Raw genomic sequence first — 12,277 nt, 5'->3', positions numbered from 1 at the left:
ATTGTAATGCTCCGTCGCTCACTTTCGATCCCGATACAGTCCTTGTCCTTGGAAGTGATAATTCATCTTTCAGCCAAATCTGCAACTGAATGAAATTCATTCCCAATTCGTTTCCAAGAAATATGATCACACATCGCTGCTACACAAAAGTCGCTCACATGAACTCTCTCTCGTAAGTCACATGTCCGTTTTCCCCGGTGCGTTTCACATCCTCTGGAAGCCTGTTAAATATTCAACTTTTCACAGTGGCGTTCTTTCAGAGCGTTTACCTCACACCGGCTCCTGTGGGGTTTTGCCTCACCTCTCCGTTTTGGTGTCACTCAATCCCTGGGACGACGCAGCCTGCATATTAACCACTTCACAGTTGGCTTTAGGCAGCAGAGGACTCGCTTTCTAAAAATACCCAGGTCTCATCTGTGCACTTGGCAGTTTGGTTTGCACCAGCACAACCTGTCTATTGTGGTGCCAAGAAAGAGCAAACAGAAGTTGATTTTTAATCTGTTTTCGGTATCTTGAGGGGATCAGACAGATAGCATGATGTCGAGACATTTCATTGGAAAGACATGCAGCAGATGGAGATTCTTGAATTTTCCTCAATGTCTGTTTACGAAGCCGGCAGCTCATTTCAGCCATTAAAAGTAATTACAGATAATTCACTTAGCAGAGAGTTGTTTCTCCCTGAAAAGCTGTCATCATGCTGAAGCCAATCATCTCAGCCCTTAATCATATTTCTTAGAGACTCGTCAAGAACTCACATTCGTGCTGGAGGCTGAGGAGAATAATTACCGTGCTTAAGATTCCAAATTAATCCATACAGTTGTTCCTGCGGTTGATTGTGGTAACACACCGTAGGAGAAGTTTGGTGTCCTGGAAGGCTTTAAGGTTAATATTAAATGCAGCACATCCTTTAATGCAGACAAGTGTGGAGCCCTAAAGTGCTTGAGATTAAATTGAATAAATATAAAATAACACAACATAAAATAAGTACACCCATGCTGTGTAAAATGTGTAAATGAGCCGATACATAGCTAAAGAGCTAGCTGTTAAAATTCAACTCATGATCGCATCATGTCGTTCCATCATCTTCACATCAGTTTTATATGAATGTTAGAATTTATTTCAAATTGCCTTTTTTAATCGCCTTTTTAATTTAATTCATAATGATTTTACACCATGAATAATTTCAGAATGTCCTGTTTTATGACATCAGCTGCCACCTGCATGTCCTAAAGAACCACCAGTGCTTTGAGTTTTCATCTTAGTGCAGTGGTATGTATTTGCGTGCCTTCCAGTACCCATACTACCATACTGTACTGTACAGTATGCCAAAAAATGATTTAGTGTGTCCCAATTCAAAGTATGTCAAATGCAATTTGCTAAAAATACCAGGGTGTCCTCCTACATCTGTTCTGATTTTGCAGTACAGGAGCCTGGATGACTTTCTGGCCATTCTGACCCACAGTCCTCTGCACAGCAGTACTGTGTCACTGTGTCTTGTGCAGCCGAGAGGAGACAGACGGAGAGAGCTCATTTAGAAATACAGACTGCTAGGGATACTTCAGCAGGTCAGTCAAAGCTCAGTGTTATGATAAAGTAATGTGTCCAGTTGTATACATGCTGCATGCAACAGTAAACTCTTTGTAAGGGCAGCTGTCCTATGTAGGGAAAGGATACAAACAAAAGTATGTGATTTAGGCCAGGTGGCTCAAGGACATTGTGACATCAGTTTCAGATATGGAAATAGGTTTAATTTAAAAAAAAAAAAAAAAAAAAAAAGTTTCAGGACAGAACCACTGACTGTGACATTCAGTGAGACATACAGGAAACGTGCTGCAGCTAAATCATTAAACCACTGACAGGTGAAGTGAATCATACTGATCATCTCCTTACAATGCAATGTTCTGCTGGGAAACCTTGGCTCCTGGCATTCATGGCGATGCTACTTTGACACATAACACCCACCTAAACATTGTTCCAGACAAAGCACCACCTCTTGTCATGGCAACAAGACTAAGTGCCTCCACCAGCAGGATAATGCATCCCACCACTAAGCAGAAACTGCTCAGGAATGGCTCAAGGAACATGACAAAGAGCCCAAATAATTGACCCGGCCCCCAGAATCCCCAGATTCCAATCTGATCAAGCGTCTCTAGGATGCAAACCCAAGTCACGAAGTCCACAAAGCATCAGCTACAAACATCCCAGTACCACAAACCACAGCACACCCTTTGATGAACAAACAATGACAGGTCAGAATTGTACTGACATCTTGACCGATGCAATATTAAGAAATACAAAGTACATGCAAAAAAGAAGCTGAAAGATGGGTGATGGCAAATCCACAGTTTTGAGAAGCTACATTAGGACATGAGATTAAATTAAAGTGTTAATGGGGGGAAATTCTGCTATGCAGTTGTTGTGGAAAATTCTTTATCAGTTGTTGGAGAAATAAGCTGCACATGAGGGAAAAAACCCATCAGTCAAAGGCTTCTTCGAAATGCTGACATGTATTGTTTCTTAGAAATGCTACATCTCGGTTTTAACGCCTCAGACAGCAGTCAGTTTAAAGGTAACATGTCTATCCTGCACAAACGGTACTTTCCTTTCGTGCATTCTCTACCTTATGGGATGTCTCAAAAGGTCATCAGACACAGACAGCTTAACAAGGTTATCAAAGGCTACAAGTATCAAAGGTTATAAGCATCAAAATGTTATGATCGCTATATGTGTACTAAGTTACACATATTGTAATGTTGCACATAATCTGTAATGCTTTCAGATAATTAGTAAGCATTAATGCTTGTAGATAATACATTTTCCACTACACAATTATAACACACTATTATGGAAACAATAGTGATGAGCATTTATTGTCAGTGAGTTTTGATGCTGAATTATTTCAAAATGTATGCTATTTTGCATAATGTATATGTAGTTAGTACGAGCTAGCAATTGTATTTGTACTCATTTTATATTTACCTATGTAATATGAAATACCTTGGGGGTACCAAACTAATTTCTAGAGTAAACTGCAGCTTTTTCTGTCAGTAAAATGACTTTCATTGTGCAACACCTTAAACTAAGTCTCACAGGAGCAAGTATTTACATTTGTCTACATTGATCAGGTGTTAGAGAATTAGCTCATGTCTTAACTAAAGACTGTGGCCTGTAGAAAACGAAGGAGGAGGAAGAAGACAGCAATTCACATTGGACGTTGACCTTAGAGTCACTTGACTGAATGTCTAAACTTGCTGCTTGGTGTGAACATCCACATGGTGACTGACTTCCTGCAGCCTGCAGCTCATTTCACCTCAGTCTGCTTCAGCCTCTGGACCACTTCAGCTTTTGATTGCAGACTTCAGCCTTTGATCAGGGAGGACAAAGAGGCAAAATGTTCAATGAGCAGAAATCAGCTGAGGAAGGATGGGATTTCAATGGGCTTCAAAATAAAAGGATTTTCTGCACCTCTTTGTTTCACAGGTAAACTCACGTTGGGCATTTCGAAACAATTCTGCACATTTTGTGTGATTTTTGGCTTATGGCACAAGCATGTAATCATTTTATTTTTGCTTTGGCTGCCTTTTAGGCCACAAATTGGCTTTGAATATAATTTATTTTGTTTGATTATAACTTGAAAAACAGTCACTGTAACTTGCCGCATTAATATTGCTTCTTGAGTGCATATTCAATAAAATTGCCAGCCCTTGTTGGTCTTGAAAGCGTTTGCAGCAAGAGCTATATTTTGAAAATATGACAGGATGCGGTGCTTAATTTCCACTCATGTAATCTTTACATCTGTGACAAAAGCAACTGTGCGCTCCGAGGTACCCGCACATCCCACAGCTCCACTGTAGAGAATTGACTGTGCAGGAAGGAGAGAGCACACTCACAGGAGCTACAGTTTTCATTTATATTATTATTAAAAAATCTGATTTATCTCCAGCCTGTGTCTCTCTAGATCAAAGACCTGTTGTGGGGGGAAAAATGGGAGATTTGGAAAAAGTGTCTCCATCCATCCACAGGTCTTCACGCAGCTTCAACTCCTGCTTAAAGTGGAGCGCACCGCTGGCTGGACTTGCTCGCTGTTTCTGTGCGTGCAATGAAAACAGTGACTGATCCTGGCTGTGAATTAACTATGGGCGCGCACATCCTGGAGTCCAACTCCAGCGGCAACGTGACGCCTGCGGTGTCCGAGGCTGGGACCGTCCTCCCGGGATACCTGGTGGTGATCTTATCGGTCCTCATGGGGACTCTGGTGGTCGTGGTGGTGGCGGGGAACGCGCTGGTCATCATGGCTTTTATTGTGGATAAAACCCTGAGAAATCAAAGCAACTACTTCTTTCTCAACCTTGCCATATCCGATTTTCTTGTGGGTGAGTTCATTTTTTCTTTCGTTTTTAGAAAAACACGTCTCCTGTGCCATTTCGCCCAGATTTTCAAATCTTTTGTTCCTGCCTCTGAATAAAATGCCTTTTGCGCACGCCCCAAACACGTTGCCATTTTTCGACAATATAATTATTGAGTCACTATTGATGAGCAGCGAGTTGGTGGTGACTGCACCGTCCTTTAAGGTTCATTCATCACCTGGATTATTGTGCGTAATTGAAGCATCCTCCTGTTCCATCTCTGCAAAGCACTCACACTCCTCTGCTCTTATCTGCAGCCAAAGGTAAATTATACCCTACACTTTAATGAATGTCAGACTGCTGCTGTCCCTGAAATGTCTTTCACTGCATGGGGTTTGTGTTGGTACCTTGCAGCAGCCAATAATTTCTTTGTCACATGTAATAGGTCTCTCATCAGGGCTGCATGGAGGGTCTGGAGAGGTGTGAGTGTTCGTGGTTGGGGTGTGTTGAATCGTCATGCAGAGTGTGTAGATGTGTGGTTTTTGTGTGTGTTACAGGTGCCTTCTGCATCCCGGTGTACATCCCATACAACCTGACAGGCAGGTGGATGCTGGGGAAGGGCCTCTGCAAAGTGTGGCTGGTCATGGACTACCTGCTCTGCACCGCCTCAGTCTTCAACATTGTCCTCATTAGTTATGACCGCTTCCTGTCAGTCACAAGAGCAGTGAGTATAAGACTGCACTGTGGAGGTGCTCATTACCACACACACAGAAACACATCTGTGTTACACGTACTATACCACAGCCATCCCCAAAATGTGTCACTCCCGGGAGCAGTTTGTGCTGCACTGAGAAGTCATTTACATTCACAGCTTTTTTCCCTCATGAGGGTGTGTGCTTTTAATCTCTATTTTTTGTCCAGTCAATTTTAAAGCTCGCAGTCTGTTTAATTTGATCAGTAAATATTATCAATGCAAACATTAGCACTGGACTCAGCAGTCCAAATAGGGACAAATATGCATAATGTAAAGTCTAAATCCACTTATTTTACGCATGAAATTCGGGTTTGCTTGTCTTTGCGCAGTGCTGCTCATCCTGAGGGAACAGCTGTGTTCTGCTATGTGCATCAGGAGGGAGACTATAAAAAAAATTCAACCCCTCTTTGGAAGAATTCTACTGTCAAATTTAAGTCATGGTTAATTTGTTTTCTTTTTTGATGCAAATTTACATAAAAAGACGCTTTCATGTCAAAATGACAACAGATTTCAACCAAAATGCCAATTAATTACAAATATTAAATGTAAAATTAGTTATTGCATCAGTATTCAACTCCTCACTCACCTAATTCAAGCTAGCCAGTTGATTCTAGGAGTCACACAATTTGTGAAATAGAGATCATGTGAGTGCAGTGATTGTGCCTTAAATAAATGTCATATCTGAAAGGTCATGTGACGAGTGAACCAGTGACCTTGCTTCAGTCAGAGGATGGATATAAGAAAATTTCAAGGTCACTGAATAACCCTTGGAGTCCAAGTAAATCCATAATTACAAAATGGAAGGATTGTACTTTTCATGTTTTTGAATAACTGACAATATTTTTACAAATCTGTTTTCACTTTGACAGGAAAGAGTCAGGACTATCGACCATCTTCATAAAAGGCGATAAAAGGGCAATAATTCCAAGGGAGTGAATACTTTTTCTAGGAACTGGATTTAGCCCCACTGACATTGTAATGATATCATCAGGGTCACCTCTGTTTTAACTCCAAATTTCCTTTTCCTGCATCTTTTAGGGGATGTTGGTTGTGGAAGAAGTGGGCATTTTAAAAGCAGCATAGGTGTTAACTTATACGGAATGTCCATAATTATACAGATTTTCCCCAATTTCCACAGACGTATAAATATAATCATACGTATTATTAAAAATGTCAACATTTGTGTGGGAGAAGCTTGGTCTGGTCAGTGACGAGGTCAGGTAAGGGTCCACTGACGCCAACATGAGATTGTGTCGTGCTATGAAGTTGCACATTTCTCGGGTCATTGGATTTAGGAAAGACAAACATAGTCATCTGTAGCTGATTGTCCTTTTGATGTATATTTCTCTGCTGCAGTTTGCTTTAGCTTTACATCAAACACATCGGACCCTACCACCTTCATACCTCACAGTCTGGGGAGTGTGCATGTTCTTTTTTATCTGCCAATACAATGATGCAACATCTTTTTTGAAAAAATGCACTTTGCTGCTATTTTTAGTTTGATAAGGATTTTCTATTAAATTTACTGATTTTTCATCCAAAGGGGTTGACATGCATGAAGCAGGATGGGGTTGTTAAAAATTCTGCTGGGCTGCATTATGCAGCACTTTCTGGAGCCTGACTTATATTAGAGACTAAAATTCAGAATATTACTTCTTATTCTGCTTTGATTTTGATGGTTGTATTTTAATATCTGTTCCTTTTGAGTCCCCCAATTTCATGGAAGTAGAAGACTGAAAAAACAGCCTTTTCCAAGGGGCTTTAATCAGAGCCACTTTTCCCTACATATAATCATTATTAGTCATCAAAAATAAAAAGGTCTTTCAGGCGTGTTTGTTTGTCCTTGATAGGCATAAGCTGTAATATTCAGATGCGAAGATTTTTATGGTCTTGCAGTCTGTTATTTCAAATTTACTAAAGCCACCACAATAGCAAATATGTGTATTAATACATATATGTTTGTCAGCTGCAACTCTTTGAAAATCAGCGGCATTTTTACTCGATCTTGTTTTTGTCAAAGTAGTCAGACTCACCAGATGTATGCTTCAGGCATAAGTCTGCCATTATTTCACACAGCTTTCTCTTCCTCTTCGGCCATCTGCATGTTTTAAAAATGCCCTTTGCTTCTAGAAGATCAACCACCTCAAAGTAGCAAGTCCCCCCCTCCACCCCCTGCCTCCCACCTCCACCCCTCTATAGCAGAATGATGATGAGGTGCAGTCAGACCATTCTCCAGTGCTGTGGTGAAAGATCTGGCTATGTAAGTCTACAGACAAAGAGAACTCACTTTTTAAACAACTATGCTGATCCACACCACAGCTGCTGAGATATCACTGAATTTCCTGTGCATTGTTGGATTGTTTCATGGGTTCATGTATATGTCATTATTGAGATTAGATGTAGAACTTCCTGCTTCAAATGGAACCAATAACCCGAGTCAATTCAAAGTAAAGACATTTTTGTTTCTATTAGAAGTTTCACCTTTCCCACTTCAAAAAAGTGAATGCTCAAGAAGCTTACAAGAGGCTTATGTCTGCAAGGCCATGTAAGCCACAGTTCCTGTTTTAAATTTTTGCTACCTAAACTACTAAGAGTTAATATGCAAAACAGCTTAATTAAAAAACTCACAGCATTATGTAAATTCTGCAATGGATCGCATACTGAGACAGCTGGACCACAAACTTTTTTGGCACTTAGACATGGAAACCCTTCAGAAATGTCTTCATCCCTCATCCAGAGGGAATATTGGCTATAAGGGTTGAATGATTTTAATGAAAGTAAGTAATTGCTACTTTTCTTACAGATGAGAATTGATTTCAAAACTGTCACACGAGGAGGACAGTAAGAATTTGTAAAACCATTAAAACAACAGTTTAAACCCTGGAGCAGAATTCTGCCTAACAAATACACTAAATTGCAGCCTTTGCATTGTTATAAATTGTGATTTTGGTTTGAAATCAACCAATCGTTCAGCCCTTTTAGCTGTATTATTAGCAGCATGTGCTGTAGGTTTCAGGGTATTAGTTTTAATTGTGCAGCACCATGTTCCACATTTTGTCCTGCATGTGTCATGCGATGTCAAATTTGCACTGATGTGGTTTTGGTTTTGTCTCAGTGTCAGTAAACACCAACCTTAGTCATGATTTGGTCTCGGTTTAGGTGGTCATGACAACAACACTTGCAGGAATTTCTCATTGCTTGTGGCTACTTTTGTCTAATAGTTTCATTTTAGTAGCTCAGTCTCAAATCGCTGTATTTATTTCTTCATTTTCAATCCACAGAGAGCAGTAATTTTTCTATTTACAACAGAGAAATTTCTGCTTTTGTAGTGACTGAGGCCAAAATCAATTATAAGCATCAAGAAATGGAAGTCTGTTTCATCATTAACGGATTTTTTTAAGCTGCTCTTCGACCACAGTCACATTTGCCGCACTGCTGTCCCACCATGACGTATCCAGCTGTTGCAAGTGCAGAGAGACATTTCACGGTATCAGACAAAAGAAAAAAAAGAAAAAAAAAAACAACAAAAGACAGAGTGGTAAATAGAGGAGGCCTTCTAAATGATAGAGTTTAGACTGAAGTGAAAACGGAGCGAGTGCAAAGAGAATGAGCGGCAGATGATGGTGAAGGAGAAGTGGATCAGCAGCAAACAGATGTCTCTTTTATACTTGTGTTGCATCAGAGAATGTGGCTCTCAGCCCGACATTCCCCTTCCCTCATTGGCTTCAGTGGCACGCTATAGAATGAGAGCTTCATGAGAGGGTTTTATTTGCAGCATCTCTCGGCTGCTCTGAGGCATCACAATACAACAAGGGCTTCATTTGAAGAAGACACCCGGAGCAGAATCCAGTTCGTTTATCAGCCTGTTAGTATGTGAGCAGCTGTTTGAAACGTTACAAGCCATGTAGCTGAGTTTCTTTTTACGCTTACATCACTGTGAGTCACACTTGTGCCTCTCTTTTGACACAGGTTAAATACAGAGCTCAGAGGAACATGACCCGCCAGGCTGTGTTGAAGATGGTGGCGGTGTGGGTGCTGGCCTTCCTCCTCTACGGCCCCGCCATCATCTTCTGGGAGACCATTGTTGGCAAGAGCATCGTCCCATCCCACGAGTGCTACGTGGAGTTTTATTTCACCTGGTACTTCCTGCTCAGCGCGTCTACCTTCGAGTTCTTCACCCCGTTCGTGTCGGTGGCCTTCTTCAACCTCAGCATCTACCTGAACGTTCATCGCAGGAATAAGAGAGGAGGCGCCTGCGCTGAGGATGAACCCAAGCCACCGAAAACCATTAAGAAGCACAAAGAAGCATCAGCCTGGTCTGTGTTTTTTGTCAAGACTCGGAAAGTGTCGTCCAGCGAGCCCACTGCGATCTCTGCTGTCATAGAGGACGATGACGTGCTGAACCCCTCTTCTAGTGGGGAACCGAACACCAGCCAGATATTCATGCAGCGGGAGAAGCTCTCACCAAACAGGAAAAACTCCAGGCTATTTCAGCACTCAGCCTCCTGCGTGGTTCCCGGCCGTAGGATACAAGGATCTCGTCTTTCCCGAGACAAAAAGATCGCCAAATCTTTGGCCATTATAGTCTGCACTTTTGGGATATGCTGGGCTCCGTACACTCTGCTAATGATCATCCGTGCTGCCTGCAGCGGCAAGTGTGTGGCGAACTACTGGTACGAGATGACATTCTGGCTTCTGTGGCTGAACTCCGCCATCAACCCGTTCTTGTACCCTCTGTGCCACAGCAGCTTTCGAAGGGCTTTCTCAAAGATCCTGTGTCCCAAAAGACAATCGGTGCAGCCTCAGATTGAGGCCCAGTCCTGTTAGATTGCACTTCCATACTACATGAATGCAGTAAATGTTATTGGTCAAACACTGTAAAAATCCATACAATGTTCTTCCATCTGAAAATCAAAAATAAGAGAATTTTTTCAGTGTTGCAACATATTTGACAGCAATACGACAAAGCAACGCAGTCATGACAATGTTCTTAATGACAGAGCAGAGGAGAGGATCAAGTGCCACCAAGAGCTGAAGTCACATTTTTGAAATCATTTCAAAATGTATGTTAGCCTTGACAGACAATCTGTGTAAGTAGGACAGGAAAGAGTTAGGTTAGTGTTTCTCACCACTTAGGTCTTTATGTGCTGGAGAATGTGAAATGATGACATATGCAGCCCGATAGGAGCTGATTACCATAATGTAGTCTGAGATATTGTACAAGAACTACAGCACACCAAGTTGTTAAATTGTGGCTTGTCAGACTGGAAGCACAACGGGGGTTTTTAAGGGCTGAATGTTCCAACTCCCATTTAGATGAAGCTGATGTGAAATAATGGTCTCAATGGTCTTTTAGTGGTTTCAAAATCTCTCTGCACATGGAACCTTTTCACCTCTCCATTTCAAACACATGGCTGTTCATCTGAAAATGAAGGAAACTTCAAGCTTTTCATCATGCAGCAATATAATAACCAGTGTAGAGTCGTCAAAGTTCAAAGCACCAGAAAAGAAGAAAAGAACCCGTGTTTGTTTACTGACTACTGCTGAGTGTACTTTTATCATAGTGATATTTTATATTGTTTTATCTGAAACGTGGGCTCGGGGGCAGGGGGAAAATCAGCTGTTACTGCCAACATTGAATCTGCACTTCTATTTAAAAAGATGTACTTGTTGATGTTATAAAATGTCGAGCACTATGAACTGAAAGCAGCATTTGTACAATAAGATCTATGCCAAGCTAGATGGTTGTGTATTTATTCCAACACTGAACTGGTTTATACCACCTAAAAAAAACTATATGACCGCTTTGTATCTTGGTGATGAATGTGTGTCGGTGTAATAGCCAAAGAAAGAATAAAAAGAAGACTGCCTACAGGATTTGTTACTCTGTTTTTGGAAAAACTTGGAATACAGGTAGTGTAGACAGCCTGTAATTTGCTTTCTTGGCAAGAGTTAGATAAAAGAACTGAGCCAACACTGATGCCTTTATGCTAAATATGAAGCTACATGCAGGACACGGTTAATCATAAAGACAGCTACAGAGTGCCTGATTCTGCCTGAAGGTAATGAAATCTGCTCTGCAACTCCTCCAAAATTGTGATCACACGGGGGAAGACAACAAAGTAAATGGGAAGAATATATTAGATGCAAATTTGCATAAGACGGCATGGGCAGAGGTGATGATACATCCATATGAGTTCCTGAGCAAAACATTTGTGTTAATCCTGTGGATTTAAAACTGCAATAAACAGAGACATGAGGAAAAAACTTTCTTAGTTCACACAAAGTCATGCGTGTGTTGCAAAACCAGCTTAAATTAACTGTATCTGTTTAGTTGGTACCATTGGCTATATGTAGAAGATGAACGTAGCCACCATGGCATCACCCTTTACTTTGTGGACCGCCGTTTAAAAGATTTCAATCTGACATTTTGTGTGTCACTATCTTGGTCTTTTGAACGCATGCCTGTACGATTGCAACTGTCAATCAAAGCATACCAGCTTTTTTTTCTGTTTTACTCTAAATGGGACCATAATTTACAAAGTGATCACCCTGCTGTCTTGAAAGAGATTTAAAACTATAGATTTAGACCATAAATTCATTAGGAATTTGATTACTAAGGTAATAAATCAAGCGAGGAGAAGACTTGTATACAACTGGACCTTTTTTTTGCATCCAGATGAGTCACCCCCTGGTGGTTGTTGGAAAGAATGCAGGGTTAAGGTATTTCAGCATTTCAGACTCTGACACTATGCTACTTTTTTATATACGGTCTATGATCAGTGCATTGGCTAACTATGGAAGACAAACACTGACTGCACAACACAGGGACTTAAAACTCACTACTTATCACATTAAATCTTCTTTATTACTGACCTGATAAAATCATAACGCATGATTTGTACAGTCACATTTTTGTACAGATTCAACTAAGAAATATACAAATTTAATAGTGAGATTTGTTGGAGGTGGTACCTTGAGACTGAACCAGGCTGGCTTTTACACAAAATTTCAATCTCATCATGTCACCCCTGGCAAGAACAAGTGTATTTCCTGCAATGTCAGATTACTGCTTTAAGTGTTTTATGAGAGGTTAAAGGTTTGTAATTGTTAAGATAAGATTCATATTATCTGGTTCAAGAATGAGTGGGTGGAGAGCATTTTTGCTGTTTTTTTA

General features: G+C 40.8%; 1 protein-coding gene across 1 annotated transcript; it reads left to right on the top strand.

Annotated features, from left to right (window-relative positions):
* The first annotated feature begins 16 nt into the window (after nucleotides 1-16).
* Nucleotides 17-10,977, top strand: LOC111569618 (histamine H3 receptor). The gene is made up of 4 exons (XM_055018307.1): nucleotides 17-3,480; nucleotides 4,023-4,373; nucleotides 4,904-5,070; nucleotides 9,070-10,977. The coding sequence occupies exons 2-4, from the start codon at nucleotides 4,100-4,102 to the stop codon at nucleotides 9,925-9,927; spliced, it is 1,299 nt and encodes a 432-aa protein (XP_054874282.1). The 5' UTR covers nucleotides 17-3,480; nucleotides 4,023-4,099; the 3' UTR covers nucleotides 9,928-10,977.
* Nucleotides 10,978-12,277: the final 1,300 nt, after the last annotated feature.

The sequence above is a fragment of the Amphiprion ocellaris genome, chromosome 2, assembly GCF_022539595.1.
Source record: "Amphiprion ocellaris isolate individual 3 ecotype Okinawa chromosome 2, ASM2253959v1, whole genome shotgun sequence".
Taxonomy (NCBI): Eukaryota; Metazoa; Chordata; class Actinopteri; family Pomacentridae; genus Amphiprion; species Amphiprion ocellaris.
The sequence above is the reverse complement of the archived record's forward strand: the minus strand, read 5'-3'. Positions and strand labels throughout refer to the sequence as shown.

Coding starts and splice junctions, on each gene's coding strand:
- LOC111569618 (XM_055018307.1), top strand. CDS start 4,100: ATGAAAACAGTGACTGATCCTGGCTGTGAATTAACTATGGGCGCGCAC. Junction 4,374..4,903: donor CATATCCGATTTTCTTGTGG/GTGAGTTCATTT, acceptor TGTGTGTTACAG/GTGCCTTCTGCATCCCGGTG. Junction 5,071..9,069: donor TCCTGTCAGTCACAAGAGCA/GTGAGTATAAGA, acceptor CTTTTGACACAG/GTTAAATACAGAGCTCAGAG.